General features: G+C 37.4%; 2 protein-coding genes across 9 annotated transcripts in view; one reads left to right on the forward strand and one right to left on the reverse strand.

Moving 5' to 3' along the window:
• The window catches only part of LOC144382542 (uncharacterized), a 156997-nt gene that overhangs the window by 129650 nt on the left and 8026 nt on the right, over window positions 1-19321 (forward strand). For 3 of the 8 annotated variants that reach the window (XR_013449612.1, XR_013449614.1, XR_013449617.1), the window contains 5 exons: window positions 6382-6473; window positions 10199-10373; window positions 11043-11245; window positions 12074-12406; window positions 17414-17727. Coding sequence is in view for 1 of the 8 variants with exons in the window: in XM_078077097.1 (XP_077933223.1) it covers window positions 17414-17493 (80 nt within the window). In the remaining 7 variants the exon portion in view is untranslated. Of the gene's footprint in view, window positions 1-6381; window positions 6474-8565; window positions 8597-10198; window positions 10374-11042; window positions 11246-12073; window positions 12407-17413; window positions 17728-19321 lie in introns of those variants that run through there. The other 5 variants (XR_013449615.1, XR_013449616.1, XR_013449613.1 and 2 more) reach the window with 4 other exon arrangements.
• Window positions 2579-19321, reverse strand: part of NHLRC2 (NHL repeat containing 2) — a 59664-nt gene continuing 42921 nt past the window's right edge. Inside the window, exons 7-11 of the mRNA XM_036106196.2 lie at window positions 16707-16938; window positions 16010-16132; window positions 14678-14884; window positions 13277-13496; window positions 2579-10358 (exon numbers count right to left, since the gene is read on the reverse strand). Coding sequence (XP_035962089.1) covers window positions 10102-10358; window positions 13277-13496; window positions 14678-14884; window positions 16010-16132; window positions 16707-16938 — 1039 coding nt within the window. The 3' untranslated portion in view covers window positions 2579-10101. The remainder of the gene's footprint in view (window positions 10359-13276; window positions 13497-14677; window positions 14885-16009; window positions 16133-16706; window positions 16939-19321) is intronic.

Here is a 19321-nt window from a genome sequence, read left to right on the forward strand (position 1 = left end):
AGGAAGTAACTTGCTCATGATCATTCTGTGAATAAGTGATGGTGTCAGGTCAGTTGGCACAAGGCTGGTGTGTTCTAGACAAAATAATAAACCTCGTGACAGGTTTACTCTTGTTTGCATGATTTCTCTTCACATAGTCTAAAATAACCAGTATAGGCTTTTTTCCCCCCTCCCACAAATATTTCTATATTCAGTCCTGTTTCTCATATTACTCTTCATTAACCTTCTGCTTACATTTTTCAGGATGCACACACAGCAAGCAATGTGATTGTGGGAAACACAACTAATCCTTTTCTCACTTTAGTTTGCTCTAAAAACTTGTAATATTAATTTGTAAAATTTCAAACAGTACAGGGCACCTGGGTGGCTCAGTTGGTTAAGCAACTGCCTTCGGCTCAGGTCATGATCCTGGAGTCCCGGGATCGAGTCCCGCATTGGGCTCCCTGCTCGGCAGGGAGTCTGCTTCTCCCTCTGACCCTCCTCCCTCTCATGCTGTCTCTCATTCTCTCTCAAATAAATAAATAAAATCTTTAAAAAAAAAAAAATTTCAAACAGTACAGAAATATATAGGGTAAATAAATACGAATCCCTCCCTATCCCCTATATTCAACTCTATGCAGGGTTTGTCGTATCCTTCCATTTATCTATTCCTTTTTTTTTTTTATCCCTATACATATGCAGGCAGTTCTTGCTCTGAACAATTCTGATGTGCCCAGTTTCAGTTCCAACAGTTTCAATAACACCACTCCCTCAAGAACACCATTCTCATTTCAGCTGCAGGGATTATTGACTGTAGTCACCTAAGTACAAACTTCACTGTTAGCTCTTCAGTCCACAAATCACTGTGTAATAACAGACGTGTCCCCTGATCAGTGACCAATAATGTCACTTCTTCCAAAGTCTGTTGGTGACTGGTCGCTGTGTGTGATTGATTGTGCACAGACAGCAAAGTGTGTAGTTGTGGTGACTTCTTGTCAGATAACCAAAAGAGGGATTTGGCCAGAAAGACAGGAAGTCCAGCAAAGAAATGAAACATGAACACACTGGAAGTGACATTTGAGTTGAAAGTAGGTGGAGTGAGAGCTGGCCTTGGGAATGCTGTTGTTATTTGATAGACTCGATGTGTACCCAGGGACACTGATGGAGGGTGACCTTGAAGTCCATGAGGAAGTGGCTGTGATGAGAAGGCTGATGTCCCAGAAGAAGTGATGATGGAAAAAAGCTTCACATTAAGGAAACCGTGGGAGATAGAGCACAGCATTGAAAACATGGATGAAAATTTCGGAAGCTAATCCAATCTTAGAAAGGCAAAAGACGATTTGCTGTTGAGAAAAATACTTGCTATTACAAATTTTATGATGAGAAGGAAGCGAGCACTGTTCAAATACTTTTGATAAGTTTTCTTACAAAGAAAAGTTTAATTCTCAACATTCGTAATGTTTTAAACTACTGTGCGATAATATTAGCTTTTTTTTTTTCATTTTCTCATACTTACATAATTCAGTGGGAGGCCTTTACTCTCTTATTTGCCTTGTTTCAGCAATTACCCTTTTGGTTTATTTATTCATTCTTACCTCTCCTTTCAAGTACAATGCAAGCTCTATAGCAAGGACCTTGTCTGATGCGTTCATCACTGTACCTAGAGACGTAAGAGATGCTCAGTGAATAGCTGAATGGATGGATTTGCATTTGATTTAGTGAAGTGAGCATCTTCTCATTGCTTTCTTTTATGAGCTGTATGCTCACATTCTCTGCCTATTTTCTAACGGGGGTATGTTTCATAGGATATATGATCTGTTAACACACACACTTGAAATATATATATAGTTCATAGGAGCTCCTCATATATGATTAATTTTATGTCCAATCTTATGTTTTGCAATACTTTTTCATTTTAACTTTTCATTTCTGTTCTCATTTGTTATACAGATGCCTAAAACTTTTAAGTAGTCATACATATCGATCTTTCCCATTATTGCTTTTGGGTTTTAGGTCATACTTAGAAATGCCCTCCCCACCCCGACACTATATTCTCTTTCATTTCTTCTGGCATTTTGTATTCTTAATTTTTATGTTGTCATTAATTCCTTTCAAATTCTGTAAATAGTATTAAATGGAGATCTTTTTTTTTTTTAAAGATTTATTTGAGAGACAGAGTGAGCCGGGGGAGGGGTAGAGGGACAAGGAGAGAATCTCAAGCAGACGCCCCACTGAGTGCAGAGCCCGATGTAGGGCTCAGTCTCACAACGCTGAGATTGTGACCTGAAATGAAATCAAGAGTTGGGTGCTTAACCAACTGAGCCACTCAGGTGCCCCTAGAGATCTTTTTTCTTTTCAAATGTTCCCAAAACCATTTACTGAATAGATCACCTTTCCTAAATGCAGTTTTTATACTTACGATTTTAATTACTGTAATTATGAATGCATGATTTTATTTGCTTGCAGTTTTTTTTTTTTAAGTACTACACTCATTTCCCCAAAAGTTCAAATACTAAATCGTGACTTACAGATTTGTAAGCAGTAAAATTATCTCATGGTATATTTAAACCAGAAAGCATATTAAAAACAGAAACATGACTTTAGAGAGAAAATATTTAATCTATTTCATGAAAAAGTGCAAAGTTTTAGAAAAGAGGCATTAGGCATTAGTGTACATTATAAATACATTCTTTTATAATCACATGTATTACACTTCTTTTGAGTTGGTAATGAAGGCTGGTGCACACATTCATTCTATATGATCTTCTGTTAACACATGCACTTGAAAAAGTCACTGAAAATAGTCTTGAAATATATGCAGAAATAGTGTTGTAAAAAATATATTAATCTGTCTACATGAAACACTTAAATATGCATACCACATTAAATTTTAGAATTAGAGCATGAATGGAAATACCAGTATATGAAATTATAAATTGGATTTCATTGCATTTTTTATCTTTGGAGGAAAAAATAAATGTAATCAAACCTTTGGAATGACAGATATGAAGTCAGCACAGCAGACCAACTCTATTCTCAAAACCACAACTTTATCCACACAAAAGATGGGAGAGTCTGAGTCTCTAAATCTGACAAATTTATGAAATGTTACAATTTGGGAGTGTATTATACATATAGATCTCAAGCACACAGCAAACTGATTTGTTATACTAACCTAAATATTCCTAAAATATTAGGAAGGTATATTGCAAATTAGAGAGAAATTAATCTTTAAATCACATGGAGTACTGTTCTCCTCTGGAAACTGAGATATTAGGAATTCTAGAAAAAAAATTTACTGCAACAAAACCATTCTGCTCTGTTATTTGTGAAACCATAGTTCCTCACTGAAACTTCTACAGAAACTACTATTGTTTTTATTTTATTTTATTATTATTATTTTTTAAAGATTTTATTTATTTATTTGACAGAGACACAGCGAGAGAGGGAACACAAGCAGGGGGAGTGGGAGAGGGAGAAGCAGGCTCCCCGCAGAGCAGGGAGCCCGATGTGGGACTCGATCCCAGGACCCTGGGATCATGACCTGAGCTGAAGGCAGTCGCTCAACCAACTGAGCCACCCAGGCGCCCACTACTATTGTTTTTAAAGAAAGGGAAGTCTAAGGTGTGGAGAGGAAGTGGTAGTGTATGTCTTACAGGTAAATTTGGATGATGAATATCACAGGCATGCATGAACAATACATTTCAACCCTATACAAGCAAAAACTTGTTAGTTTTGAACGGTATAATGAACAGCAAGGCAGCCCATCCTGTAGATGCTCACAGCATGATTGTAATGACCACAAATTCTAACAATAGATCGTTACATGGCAGAGTCCTTCTACATTTCAGAAAGGAACATGTCTATTTTTACCCTTCATTACCGTAATTTATCAACTGTTTTGCCCTGTATACTTTAGCATATATTTCTCATGAGCATAGCACGGTAGCTAAAGAATCATAAAAAGACTGTCTAAACTGGGCGTATTTAAATCTGAAGGCTGATTTTTTTTCCTACTTCTCAGCATTATGAGGTCTCATTTCACTGTATTTCAAATCTTAGTATGTAAGCAAGTATATTAAACCAAAGGCAATAAATTGTCCGTGTCATTCATAGTCTCAAGTTTCAACAGATTTTGCTTCACTCTGTATTACTGAGAAACACCAGCTCTGTCAGTTGCTACTAAAAGAGGAAGGAATTCATACCATGCCCTGACAGTCACAAAAAGGCCTCAGTTTATGTTTGTTTAGTGTTTTTTAGGACATGGTTGCTGGTACAGGCAGGGAGGCCTATTTGGAAATACCTGTGATTCTTTCCTTTTGGTTGGGGGCTCTCAACACAACTAAACACCCCTTGGTGTACTTGAGAGCGACATGCCTCGAAGAGGGACACACCGGACAGTGGAGAGCTCTAGGCAAACATTCCACAGCAAGGATGTAGAGTTCTCACTTTCCAGCTCTAACCTTTGAAAATAATTAAACCAAGTCAGCACACGGAAAAATGGAAGGGTTGCAATCAGAAAAGCTGCCTAGGGCGGCCTCCTGGTCCACTGTACCCAGGCCTCTGTGGTCAGACTGGCTGCTGGGAGGCCAGAAGCAGCCACAGGGGAACCTGCAGGTCTGGTGGAGAAGGGCCAAGGTTTCCTGGTCACGGAACACATGCAGGCAGATCAGTAAGCCCCTACTGTGTAATACTGTTCTTTAGGTTATCCTATTGCAAGGAAATGGGGCAAACGAACTTTTAATTATTCAGGACAAAACAGTGATTTTTGGTTAGTGTGAATTCATTTAAATAAACTATGTATGTGCCCCAGGAGAAAGAGGAGGAAATCTTGGTGATTAATACTGAATTCTACTTCTGAAGTATGACACAATAGTTACTTTTTTTTTTTTTTTTTTAAAGATTTTATTTATTTATTTGAGAGAGAGAGAATGAGAGACAGAGAGCATGAGAGGGAGGAGGGTCAGAGGGAGAAGCAGACTCCCTGCTGAGCAGGGAGCCCGATGTGGGACTCGATCCAGGGACTCCAGGATCATGACCTGAGCCGAAGGCAGTCGCTTAACCAACTGAGCCACCCAGGCGCCCTGACACAATAGTTACTTTTTAAGTTGCACATCTCCTTATGGGTTTCAGGAATGGGATTTTATAAGAATTAACAAATTCTAATAATTTAAATTAGACTATCTAATGAAAAGATGTTTATAATCTTGCTCCTGGATGATCATGAATCACAGTGGTATGTAAAATTTTACTTCGTTCCTTTCAGTACCTAACTCTAGAATAGGTTGACCTGGTGAAAACTTTACTGTAATAGAATCACATATATTTGAGTCACTGGGCTGGAGGTTCTCATTCCAGTGTCATTTACAAAGCAAGTAAGCAGAGAACTTTATGTGCTTTATGTGTGTTAACAGGTTGGCCAAATATTATGCTTCTAGAACTCATTTTAGTTATTAATAACAGAATGTTCTTAAATATGAAGATGTTTAGGGTCTGAGACAGCCCTGTGCTAAAAATTCAGTTATCCTTTATGACAAGGTCTTATAATTACCTTTTGAAGACCAATTAAAATAGCATTGTTGGACTAACACTGAAAATCTACTTAATTCTTTAATACATGTCTGCCAAGAAAAATTCTGGATAATATCCGAATTTAAGAAAGAATGGTACATAAAATCTTTTGGGAAACAAAAGTATACAGACTGTTCCTAAGAGGGTATAATGAAAAGTCCAAAGAGCTAATAGAGTTAAATGGATTTAACTTAAATTTAAAAAACAATCATCACTAGGACTTTTTGAATTCTTTGATTACTATTTACTATATACAGCTTTGAAAGACTGAGGTCTAAAAAACCCCTACTTTTGAGAGGCAAAGTAGTATGGTAGTTGACCAGACTCATCCAGGCCCGGCCACTTCCTAAATCTTGTATCTACTGGCGTAACTGCTTAGAATTTTTTTGTTTCAGTTTCATCATCGGGGAGAAAGGAAAAACAGTATCTCTCTCAGAAGGCTGTTGTAAGGATTAAATGAGTTAATGCATAAAAAGCACTTAGAAAAGTGCCAGGCACATAGTAAGCACTCAATAAATTCAGCTATTCGTATTACTTTATTTAAATACTTAACAGAGGCTGAAGAAAGCATTCACAGAAGTACGTACTCTTTCTTAATTCTGCAGTTTGTTTTCACTCTCCGTCTAGGAATAGAGGTAGGAATTAGGAGACCTGTATTCAGATAAAAGATACGTCACTATCCACCTTTTAGTCACTCCACACAATTGGCTGAGCAACAGCCCACGCCGGGCCCCACTCCAGCATCAGGCATTATTCTGAGAACTTGAGTTAATGTCACCCACATTTTCACATCTGTAAAATGGACGTAACATCTACTTGTCTGATTCATAGGTGACTTTGAAACTCAAATGAGGCAAAATGCATGAAGGCACTTTGAAGATTTTGTAAAGCACCGTCAGTGTGTTACAGGAATGGGGTGTAGGGTGAGTATGTCTGGACCCTCTCAAAGGAAGTATATGACTCATAGTCCTGGGTCTAAGAAAATTTTCATAAAACTGTAGGTTTGTTTCTGACTATAACATCACTTATAAAGTAGTAATATACTTTATTATAAAACTGTTTCTCTTCTTGAATCCCAGCTCCATGGAGATTATTAACATATCAAATAGTTGGCTGAGAAATATTTTCCTTTAGAAATTGCAGTTGCAAAGAAAATGTCAAGCTATGTGTTTATAGTCATAAATTATTATTAACTAAGTGAATAACTAGCAGTTCCATTAATTACTAAATACTTTACAAACACTATTGAAGCCTTACAGTGACCCCCATAAAACAGGTAGAATAGCCCCATTGTATAGGGTTAGAATCCTAGAGCCTGCAAAGCACATGCTCTCAACCACTATACCACATTACACTATAAAACCCCAGAAGAAAAAGTCATGATCATTTCTGTCTTCACCAAATCACATAATTAAGAGAACCAATAGAACAAAGGGCTCCAAACTATGTTCTTGATCCTTGGTAATAAAGATGATTTTAGAAAAGTTACATCAGTGCTTATAACTCAGTTCACTTTAGATCTTTAAAAATTGCTTCCAGTTTTCTTTTTCTGAAAATAACACATTGTTCACTGAAAAAAATACAAGTAGAATTAAAATATTCATAATTTCATTCAGGAGAACCACTGTTGACATAATTCCTCTCCACATATTTTTATGCAACTGTGAACTATGGAATTTATTTTTTGATCATTGTTCTTAAACATGATGCCAAATACAATGGTCAGACTGAAGTCTTTTTAATTGGCAGGTATAATCTAATAGTAAATTTTGTGCAGGCAGAAAATTATTACTGATATATATTTTCAATATTTTCCTAAATTTTCCAACATGGAAAAACAAGCGGAGAGTAAGTTATTTCAGTGATATTAACTCAAAACTATACTGCCTATGAGAGAAACTTAGATGGAAATTCTTGATCTTTGTTCTCTCATCCACACATATGAATTTTTTTTGCCTGTGTTAAGATTATAGCTTTCTGCAGGCCCAATAATACTAGAACTATAGTATTAGAACAGTTAAGGAGAAATAATGTAATGTATGGTGATTAACATAACAAAAAAAAACCCTTTTGTTCAGAACTCCCCCCCCCCAAAAAAAAAGTTGAGAAAATTGGTAGTCACTGAACTTTTATCAAAGTTACACTTATGGGTGATTAAACCGTTAGGTTTTTCCTTGTGAATAGGTTAAATATTTGCTTGAGGCAGCATATTTAAGATAAGCAAAATTCTTTTCAGGGATCATACTAATCCTGAGTATAAATTCAGGGAAAAAAAGTTCTACCACTTGTGAAAGGACATCACAAAGAGTGGTGGAAAAAATAGTGACAAAGCAGCACAATAATTTAGGTCAAAGATTCTAGGAATGATGTCAAAGTGTGTGTGATGCCACATTACTGGCACTTTAAGGTGACTTATACTTTTTCTAAACTATCACTGGGCATAATTTATACAAGAAGAGAAGCAAAAGTTAAAAAAAATATGGAAGTCCTTATAGAAAACAGAAGCCAGACAAGGATCAAGTTTTTAAAAATAAACTTTCTAGTGCTTCCTCTTATGTAAGAGGTTTATGTTAGTCATAAGTTCTAGGAACCTATTTATACTGCTCTAGTAGGATTTACAAAAAAATCATACTAAATCCATAGAAATAATATTTTTAATGTAAAACAGTGCAGACTGGTGACTGGGTAAGAATAAGAATGTTCAATAACCTATACTTTGAAAGAAAAGTATAAGCTTAATACTAACCGAAAACTGTCTAGACAAAAAGAATATTACTAGATTCTGAGAAACATATAATACAAAACTGTATGTGTCCTTGTGTATTATACTGAAAAATTAATTATCAGGTATTTCTGAATTAGGTTAAAACTGCATATACTTCTTTCCCAGGGAGTGAAAATATTCTCATCATGTCCACCTGGAAATGAGAAGTGTATTTCAAATGAGATTAAAACATGACTTCAGCCTATTCTCTGTAAAAGAGAGTATTAATGTTATACATCCCTTTATTACAGAATTCTTGTGTGGAAAGAAAAGGTTTATGAGGTAATTATATATAATTTTAAACAAGATTCTTTTTAACTTTACATTTATACATCTCTTTAAAAATAGCTTTAGTAGGTTACAAATTGAATCAAAGTCAGTACTACATACTTCCTTACTTCAGAGGTTTAGGTAACCTGAGTATATAAAGCTAATATGTTCAAAACTGTATTTCAAAAAGAAAAATGGGCAGATGATGGTCCTGCAGAGATCACACTTCTAATTTGCTTTTGAAGGGAAAGGCATATTATGCCATTTTGTCTATAAATATTTATTGGATAAATATAGTTTACCTGACATTTTCAAAATCCTATAAGCTGATTAAATCACAAACATATTGAATCAATTATAGTAAAACCAAGAATAGGCTTTTAAATAGTTATAAAGGGAAATGATAAAGAAAAAACTTTTAGTATCTTCTAGTGACAATTTCTTTTTGGGTTAAAAATAACCCCAGTGTCATTAAATCCCTGTATGTTTCAGCCCTAATATTTTAAAGAGTAATAAATATATATACATATTAATAGCATGAAAGTGCTTCACACTAAAATTTTCTTTGAAGGCTTAAAAGTGATTTTTAAAAACATCACAATAAGTGATCATAATTTAAGTTCTGAATACGGGAATCCAAAAACCCAAACCCCAACCAATCTGCATATCTTAATGCTTCTAAGTGAAATTTAAACCTCTAAGACAACATATATACCCATTTACTCAGATTCAGCTGTCACAATTTATTTTTTATCGTGAATAGTATCACAGACAGTAGTATGTCTCAAAGTCCTTTTCTCTGTGAAAATTATAGTATCTCTGGGGCTCAAGGGAGTGAGTCTGTACATCCTTTGACACACTTTTTCTGAATAGAGTTATAAGGCCTTAATAATGGTATGTTAAGATAGCAAATAATTTATAATAAAAATAGAAATTCTCTTTTAAATCACTCTCAACTGAGAGAATCACAGAAGAGAACAAAGAACATATTTACCACCCAGATACTCTTTAAGTTTCTACTGTGATGTAAAGACTTTTTTTTTTTTTTTTTGGCTTAAACAGACCTTAGGCTTTGAATGGCAGGTGTCCTGGATCTTGGGTTCTGTTTAAAGTTACTGTGAAATGTATATATTCAAATGTGCTCCTTGATACTAATAAAGGTAGAAAAAGTTAGTTAAAATATTTGGTTTCATTATCAGTATTCACTGCGAATTATGTTCATGATAATATTCTAGACTACAGTGTGGATTTAAGTTTTGTGCCAAATAGCAGCAGGGATTACAAAATCATGGTTCAAATGATGGTCAGTGATTTAGCTGGTACACAGCCAGAATGAAGGAATTTGTTTATACTAGATAAGTAAATATGGAGCATAGCTTTATTTTAAAATCAGTTGCTAGAACTGAGCAGTGGGCTCCTTGGTATCCAGAGGCAGAAATAAAGCTGCTTTTCCTAAGTTACAGTGATGATGAGGATGGAGGACAGTGGCTGTGGCGGCCAGGTAGCTAACTGGCTTGTTAAAATCCATACTTGAGCTCTACTGGAGCGACGCACCCTTGATGTGCACTGCTTATTTGTAAAGGCTGACTGAACAAAATTCCCTTCATCATACAGGCATTGCTGTCTGCGCTACAGTAATAAAGGAACACGCTGATAGATATCACGGCTTCAAGTGATAAGCAATCTCCAGGAATCTGCAGTGAGATCGCTGGTTGACTGGAAATGCTCTCTATTTCTCCAGAGGGTATCTGTCCTTGAAGAAGCCATTCATTGCCTAGAAAATAAAAAGGTAAATTACTAAGACTGTATAAGAAGACAAGTAGGTAATTAGACAAACCTTATGAAGGCTAAATTCATTCAGTCAACAGATACTTACTGAAAGCCTCTAAGTGCCAGGCATTATGCTCTGTGTGAAGGACACAGATGGGATATAATGACCACCCATGAGAAGTCCCCAGGCTAATGATCTTGATATCAAATTATCAAAATTCTTCCTTTGAACACTGTAAATTGCAAATGTCTACTGAAACCAAATTGAAGAATGCAAACATGGCTATAGATCCTTAATCCTTGAAATTAAAAATGAAACCTATTAAGTTCTATAAACAAATAGGTCATTTTTATCAGATAAAGTGTTCAGGAATGCCAGTGATAACTACAGAATAATGTAGGGTATACAAATTGTGTACAACTCTGCAGTCACTTTCAAAGTCAAGATAATGATGAATTATTAAATATCCAAAGGTAAAAACCAAAAAATACATTTTTAGAGACAAGTAACACTGCATATATTATTCAGATCGGCTCAACAATGTAAATACTAAGATTTTGTCTGCCTCATTTTAATACATAACTCTTCTTAGATTTAAATATGTAGATTATAACACAAGTGTAATAAACCATTAAAAATCTTTAAGCTTCTAGTATCAGAATTTTAAAAATGTCTTTATTCATGCAGTGCCTCCTCTCAGAAGGGACGTCTGCGTCATATTGAGGAAGGACATGTTTACACGGATATTCAGCTTAAAGGGGGGTTAGAAATCAAGAGCCAGCATCTGGAAAACACAGGACATACTCTCCTGCCATCTTAAAGAGAAGACGTGGAGCACAGTCTCATGACTTCTCAATGACTTTGGTCATCTGTACAAAACCTACTGAGTGGTAATGAAATTCTATATCTACTTTTTGGCTTTCTTCTTTCTTTTCACCTCAGGATGAGTCAACGGACTCGGAGCACCCGCTTCTATTAGGCCTCTCCATCTCCCTTTCAGTATATTGCTTCTAGTTCTCTGTTGATTCAAAACTCAAATTTGAGAAAAATATGTCAAGTCAGAGTAAGGAGAAAGTGAAAGGTGAAAATCTAAAATTCTTTGGCCTTCTTTGCTTCTGTATTGGGGAATATGTTTTATTTCATGTTTGGCTTTGCTAGATAACAGATTAGTGGGAGACTTCTTAAAACAGGAAAACAATTGTGCTATTTTAATGTCCAATTCTAGAAATAAACACAAAGTCTTTTTAGATATTTTTCAGATATATCACATGTGAGATTTGTGAAGTTATAATATGCCAGTGGTGCTTTACAACTGCCTTTTTGGAGGGGGGACTTCAAATCTTCACATGTGCTGACAACTTTAAGATTATATAGACCAAAATTTAGTTAAAAATAGATGTTTTAAGTTCTTCGAATAATTGGCCAAGAAGAAAAACTTTCCTTTAATCATGGATGTAACAAATGTACCCTATAAAATAATTTTTAAAAACCTTAAATTATTAGGACTCTTGTCTGAAAGCTTATTTGCCCATGTACAATAAAAATGGAACCACTATTTTGGACAAGTGCTTTTTCTCTACAGACTACTTCACCTTAATACTACCTGTATTTTGTATTCCAGTGGCTCATTATTAATCTCTGTGTTGGACCAAATAGACTCGAACATGTTAATTTGTCAATATTGTATTTTAAAAATCAATCCACTGCTCTTTCTTTAGTTACAACAGAGAGATGAAATTAACAGTGATCACCAATCGATGCAGTCCTTGCAGACTAAGAGACATGGCACAACAGTTCAGCCGACAGTCGAGGACTGAGGAATGGCCAGGGTTTGAGTACTCTCCTGTCCACAGAGCTGGCTCCGAACGTCTTCCTCCTCCTCACCTGCAGAGCTCAGCCTCTCCCTTGTTTCAGCCACCCCAGGGCCAGCCTCCCCAACTCTGACCCAGCAGTTCCTCCTGGCTACACGACCAAGATCTCTGGGTTCTCTTGGTGTGGATGCCCAGCGGGTAGCTGCAGGACAGCAGCGGCTGCCCTGAGAAAGTAGCAAGGTAGGAAGGCATAGAGCCTGGGACTGGGGAAGGCACAAAAGTGTGTGAGAGGGTAGGAGGGGGGAGGCGGGAGGAAATGGAAGACTGAGAACATGTGAAAGAGCGTGGGAGACCAGGACAGAGGAAGGTCATTAGAGACAAGAAGTCAGCCCTTAGTTCTGGACCGCTAATATTTTACTTTACAGTTGATTAGAGGGGCTGGAAAGCACTGCTATCAGGCAAGCGGCAGGCTGATTCCTTCTTATACATTAATCAAGAGCACACAGCGCTTCAAATACACATTCAAATCTTTACACAATTTACAGTCACTGAATACTTTACTTGGGAATAGACTCGAACAGGAAGTGCTCTTAGCTTAAATGACTACAAATTAGTAAGGACAAAGGCTCTGCCTGCATTCTGATCACAGTGATTCATTTGTATTCAATTACATATCCTCCAACAATGTTTTGTTCTTCTACTTGGATGGCATGCTTTTAAGATACTGTTTTGGCATCCATTTTCTTATAGCAAGCAAGTAATGGGGCTCAGGTTCTACCTCTGGCATCTCTAAAGAAGAAAATGCAGCTTCAGGCTTAACTGGTAAATCAAGTCCTTTTGAAATAAAATGAACAGCAACTGAAAGTTCTAAAGCACCTGATAGATGCAGATCTGGAAAAGTAAAAGATAGTAGTAAAACCACCAAAAAACTGAATTGGAAAAAGCCTAAATCAAGTTACTTCAGTTAAAAGAGTACATTTAAAAAATAAAAAAGGGGAAAATCAATTTCCTTCTTTAGAATGGACTCTGAGATTTAGAGCACTGTATTACTGGAAGGTAGACTGGTAAATACAATTTCATACTGGAACGTTTGCAAGATTATTCTCGTACCTTCAGCTGTTAGAAACCAACAACTGGGTACCCCTTCGGTCAGCTCTGCTCCTGATGGGAGGTCTAATCTTAGTCTGAACTGGAGAGTCTGGCCTGGTGATGCAGCCACTGGAGAAAGTCTAATGTTTGGAGCAGATTTAGGCAGTTTGGGCAATGTCCTCTGTTTCTCGACCAGGAATGGGCCATCTACCACAGCGTTGTCAGGTCTGAAGAGTGGGAGCTATAGGAAGTAAGAAAATCTGTTAATTAAAACACAAGTACTTCATAGTAATTGTAAAGAGCTTATTTTTGAACCTCAGTAGAAAAATGAGGTTCTATGTCGATAAAACTTAATTGCCATTCTAGTCTGAATTAGGAATGTGCTTACTTAGACGTCCTTATAAATATTTTATAGGTTCAGAAACATATTTCATCCTGGCAAAAAGATTACCAATACGAATGAAACAGAACTAAGTTCATTATCCAGGATGTTTATAGATGGTAGGAAATTAAAGTAAAACTTAATTTAAATGTAGGGGGTATAATTCCACTTACAATTTTCACTGCCAACTATAAGATGATCTATGTCAAGAGAAATGACAGTTGTTATGGCAGTCAGTATTTTTATTTTAAAATATATCTTGGGGGTGCCTGGGTGGCTCGGTCGGTTAAGCGTCTGCCTTCGGCTCAGGTCATGATCCCACGGTCCTGGGATCCAGCCCCATGTCGGGATCCCTGCTGAGCAGGGAGCCTGCTTCTCCCTCTGCCTGCCGCTCCCCCTGTTTGTGCTCTCCCTCCCTCTCTCTCTCAAATAAATAAAATCTTTAAAAAAAAAATATGTATCTTGGGAATTCCTAGAATTTTAGGAAAAAAGCTCTTGCTTTTTTTTTTTTTCCCAGCCAAATGTGATATCAAGAGGTAGCTTGAACATTTTTGGAAACTATATCCTTATCTTTAAAAATTGATTAGAACTCATTTAAGTTTCTTCCAATCTTATTTTCAATGTGTTGAGAAATGTGGCTCCTAGAGTTTCCTTTGGGAGGTTACCTGGTAAGAGATTAATGTGTTATCTTTGTTTCCCATGGTGAATCCAAGAATCCTTAAAAAAGAAAAAAAAAAACACAAAACACCTGGACAACCCAACCCATGTAGTATGTATGCGCAATGTGTGTATGTCTATACACATACTTTTTTTTTTTGACATTTAAACAGATGAAAGTTCAAATTCTCTCCAACTTCCAGTATCTTAAACACTCTCGTCACAAATGGAATTTTTAACAAGAACAGGGCATTCTGGAAGGAGCATTCACTACATGTTTTACGTCCAACACTGGAGATGATTTAACCAAAAGCGCCTCTTTCTGTGCTGTGAGGACTTTAGTATCATTCTTAAAATAATACTCTTACACTTTGATTGCTTACCACAGAAATCGTTTTTGTTTCTAAATCCATCACTTTAATCTGATGATTATTGGTGTCTGCTACATATAACTGGCCATTCTCCCCAATACACAAGCCTCCTGGTTCATTAAAAGTTGACTCGGTAAAGCTGGAAGTGATAACGTTACTTGCGTCTCCGGTTCCTGCTAATGTTGAACAGTTTTTTGTTTTTGGATCCACAACTTTAATCTAAAAAGAAAGAATAATGCAGTATATAGCTGAAGGTCAAGCTCTTGTTCGTAGTATAGGAAAGTGTAGTGAAAAGCAAACCAGGAACTTGACTGCCATTAGCATTCTTACTAAATCTCGGAAAAAGAATAGGCATTTCCAGCGCACCTGAGTGGCTCAGTCAGTTAAGGGTCTGACTCTTGATTTGGGATCAGGTAGTGACCTCAGGGCTGTGAGATCGCACCCTGCATCAGGCTCCGTGCCCAGCTTGGGATTTTCTGCCTCTCCCTCTCCCTTTGTTCCTCCCCCCACTCATGAGGGTGCTCTAATAAATAAAAAAAAAAAAAAAAAAAAAGTAGGCATTTCCATATTTTCTTGAAAAGCCAAACATTCAAATTACAGTCTCAGGGGAGACACTCCATTCTGAGAGCTAAAAATTACATAAAACACCCAATTACATCTTATCTTCCAGCAGCAATCTTTGATGAAATTATTTCTGGAATCAAAAAAAATTTTTAAATGTTATTCTTTTTCCTCACAATGAGACCCAGTTGAACTTTCTTCTTTTTCACGAGCATCTAACACTGGCTGAGAATTGGCCGCTTCTGTTAAACCTAATGATTTCCAATGGTGCCTCAATTATGTTAATTTATGGTGTCATCACAAGGTATTAACATTTTCCACTAGTTTTTATAGAAAAGAAAAATGCAATAAAAATGGCAACAATTGAATAATCCGTGCAATAGAGACAAAAATGGAAATGCTGCTGAAGATGGGATTGTTTGCGAGCAGGCGCTGCAACCATGCACAGCCTGAAGACGTTCCTCTGTCAGCTGACATACTAATTTCCCCGACACCTGCCGCCTTATTTACCCTGTTACTAGGCAGCTCTGATGGATCGCAATGCACGATTTTGTGCTGTAGTCATGGGGAACTGATTTAGTCCCTTCTCCAGCTCCGAGCGCCATCATATCCTCTTTGCAAAGAAAGGACTAAGAACAGAACAGCAAAGGCCTGTACATAGTTGTCAAAGACTGTTACTCCTCTCTATTTTAAAGTGGCAGTTGGAGGAGGCTCACAGAGCTTTCAGCTTTTTACATGCCACAGATGAAAAGCAGGATAATCTAGAATTCTGTTAAGACTCACCTTGTGATTATAAGAGTCTGCCACATAAAGTAGATTCCTTTTCTTGTCCCAAGTTACTCCAAGTGGGTGCTGAAGCTTGGCACTGATTCCTTCTCCATCAACATCACCAAAAGCAAATAAATTCTTTTTTTTTTTTTAAAGAAAGAAACAGCATGTATTAAAATTCTTCCAGTGCTACAGCATAGGGTATAAAGTAAAAAGAAGACTATATATGCTACTTAAGTTAAAGGGGAAATGGGTCTGATTTCATATAAATAGACCTGGGTATTCAATTCAGACAAGAAAAAAAATGACAGAATTTTGAACCTGTGTTAATTTGTGGCACTTGGTACTTCTATTCACAGTAATCACACATCTGGTCAGGAACAGGTCAAGTCTACTAATCTGGTGCTCTTTCCACCCTCCTGCCAAGTATCTAATTTACATTTTCCTCTTTCCTCTGTAATCAACATTTGATCCTTCCATTCTTCCTGAAGCCTCGACATTTGTGTAATCAAGTAGAGTCAACTGACTTTTCTTAGATGGTTTTGTTACTTGCATTTCTTTATATTCACATTTCCTTTGGCCTGACTTCCACTTTAATTTATGGATAGGCCAAGAACTCGCTCTCCTGAAATTTAATAACTTCACAATTCGAAACATGCAAGCGGGGTTAAGGGTCTGGGCATAGCATGCAAAAGCGATCTTCACGCATTACCATGGGATCTCTTTCTCCTCCCACGAGGTGCTTCACTGCTCCGTCTTTCAGCGAGACAGTTCTCACCGTGCTGCTCTCACTGTCTGCAACAAACAGGCAGCTCCAGGGATCTTCGGGGGCCAGAGAGAGACCTGAAGGCTGGGCAAAGCCTGCCTTGTGAGGATATGCATTATTTCGGTTCTCTTCATTTCCACTTCCAGCAAACCGAAGGCAGGTTCCTTTTTTCAGCTCACTAAAAAAACCCAAGTTCATAGGTGGAATCAACATCATTATGTTGTGTCCAATTTAGTCATCAAATGAATGTAAGTAATGAAATCGGTGGTGATAAACACTGTTAAAAAACAGACCCATGATCTTCGCCTCAAGTGTGTAAGTCAGCTTTACTTTCCCTGTAGTGCTTCTAAATCATTAACTTACTCACTGTGCAGGGACCTTTACTTTTTTTTTTTTTTTTTTTTACATACACAAAATTGAAACTATTCTCAATGATCATATTATTGACTGGATAGTTGTGTGTGGTTTTTTTTTTTTTCCTACAAATGGCCAGAGATAGGTACATCTGGATCCCAGCTTAACTTCTTACAGGACAATTATGCTGCTTTAATCAACTGTAAAATCAACTTCTTATATACAATAGAGAAATTTCTATTTAAAAGACTTTGCAATGATTCTTTTTGTAATAGAAAGCTTTACACTTTGACTTCTAGGTTTATGCTGGAGGAACTGGAAGGAAGACACAGTGGTATGCTGCGTCGAGGGAGGGGAAGAAGCTGACTCAGGATGCAAAGTAATGAGACGACATGTACATCATCTCCAGATATGGCCCAGCAGGCAGAAGTCTAAGATGACCACCAATCACTTATTCACTGATATGTTCCCAATGGGGGATAGAGGCAAAGGGATACAGAATGTATAAAATACAGCCACTTATTCAAGAAACTTAAAGAAAAATATAGTCAGAGAAATACATGTGATAATATGCCAAACAAATAAATTAAAAGGTAATTAATATGAATCTTAATTTCAAATAGGAGTTTCCTTAATTAAATAAAAGAAAGAGTGGGGAGAAAAAGTAACTTCTAAAACATTAGCAATCTTTACCACTGGAAGATCGTAAAAAAGATCAAGCATCCTTAAAATTATGATACAGGTCCATGTGATCCGACTGGACATTTTCCTATTATGAACGAGAGTGACAAAACTCTACTTATTTGGAAATTTAGCCCACTCTTGACCATATGGGTCGAAAACAGCCATCTAGAACAGTGCATTCTGGCCATCTCTGTTACTTCTACTGTTTATGCCTCGCGTTAATGTTTCTGGTCACCACACTGTTCAGGCTACTATCTTCTCTTGCCTGGAGATGACCACAGTCCCCTCACTGCTATCTCTGTGTCTAGTTTTCTCCCAGTCCAAATGCTGCCAGTGTTCTTTCAAAAACACAGAACAAATCATGTCACTAGCCAGCTCAAAACTTTCCATAAAGGCATGCAGAATAATGTTCACATTTCTTCAAAGGACACAGAAGGCGCTTCACAATCTGGCTTTTACTCACATCACTGGTGTCATTTCTTGCCTGGAAAACCTCCACTCTCCCTAACTCCTGCTCCTCTATCAGGTTTTAATTTAGCAGCTTCTTCCAGGAAGCCTTCCTTGATACCTCATATTTTATTGATATTGGGTATTCCTCTTATTTATGTAAGGGACAATTTTACTTTAAGGGACAGTCTAGTAGGAGGAAATAGTTATGGAAACCAGCAAATGCAACCAGAAACAGGGTGGGGGGAGAGAAGAAAAAAGAGGGAGGGAGGGAGGAGGAGGGGAAGAGAGAAAAACTTTTCAGTGCAGTAATGTAACTACACAAGGAGTGTAGTGAGGTCACAGAGAAGAGTATGGTCAGTTCTACCTGGAGTGTGAGGGAGAAGGGACAAGGCTCTACAGAAAGGATATAAGAAACTGTGCAGAGACACTACTTTTTCATCTTTATATCCCCAACAGTGGTAGCGAAACTCCTACATTTAGTGTATAAACTAGGCACCAGGCTGAGCTCTTCATACCTATTATTAATTTTCAAAACAAGCCTATGAAGTTAAGATATAAAGAGACCGAAGCACAGAAAGTTAAATTGGCTCTCCTAAGCTCCCAGAAATAGTAAGGGGCAGAGCCAGGATTCGATCTCAGGCAGGACTACAAAACCTGAGCCATCAAGCACTCTGCCACATAGTACTCAAACGTTTGTAATCCTGAGCAGGGATGTGTGAACTGCATGTTAAGAGAGTGGCCACCAAACATTTCCAGTTCTCTCTCTGGAGGCTCGATAGGACTGATCTTCCCACGTTCCCGGAAGTTAGCAATGGTGGTCACGAGACTTACTTGGGCTGATGAAATTTAAGTGATGTGTGTCACTTCTGAGTAGAAGCTTTAAGAGCCACTGAGCGACTCACCACCTCTCTCTCTGCCAGGATGACTGGCAAAGCTCCAGATGAAGCAGGTGGCTGCTTCATCAGCCTGGTCAACAGCCTGGCAGAGGAGTGCTCCCCAGTGAACCTATGTGAGTGGGCAAGAAACAACCTCGTCTTACGCTCCTGAGAATCCGGTTGTTTGTTACGGTGCTG

The sequence above is a fragment of the Halichoerus grypus genome, chromosome 7 (genome assembly GCF_964656455.1).
Source record: "Halichoerus grypus chromosome 7, mHalGry1.hap1.1, whole genome shotgun sequence".
NCBI lineage: Eukaryota > Metazoa > Chordata > Mammalia > Carnivora > Phocidae > Halichoerus > Halichoerus grypus.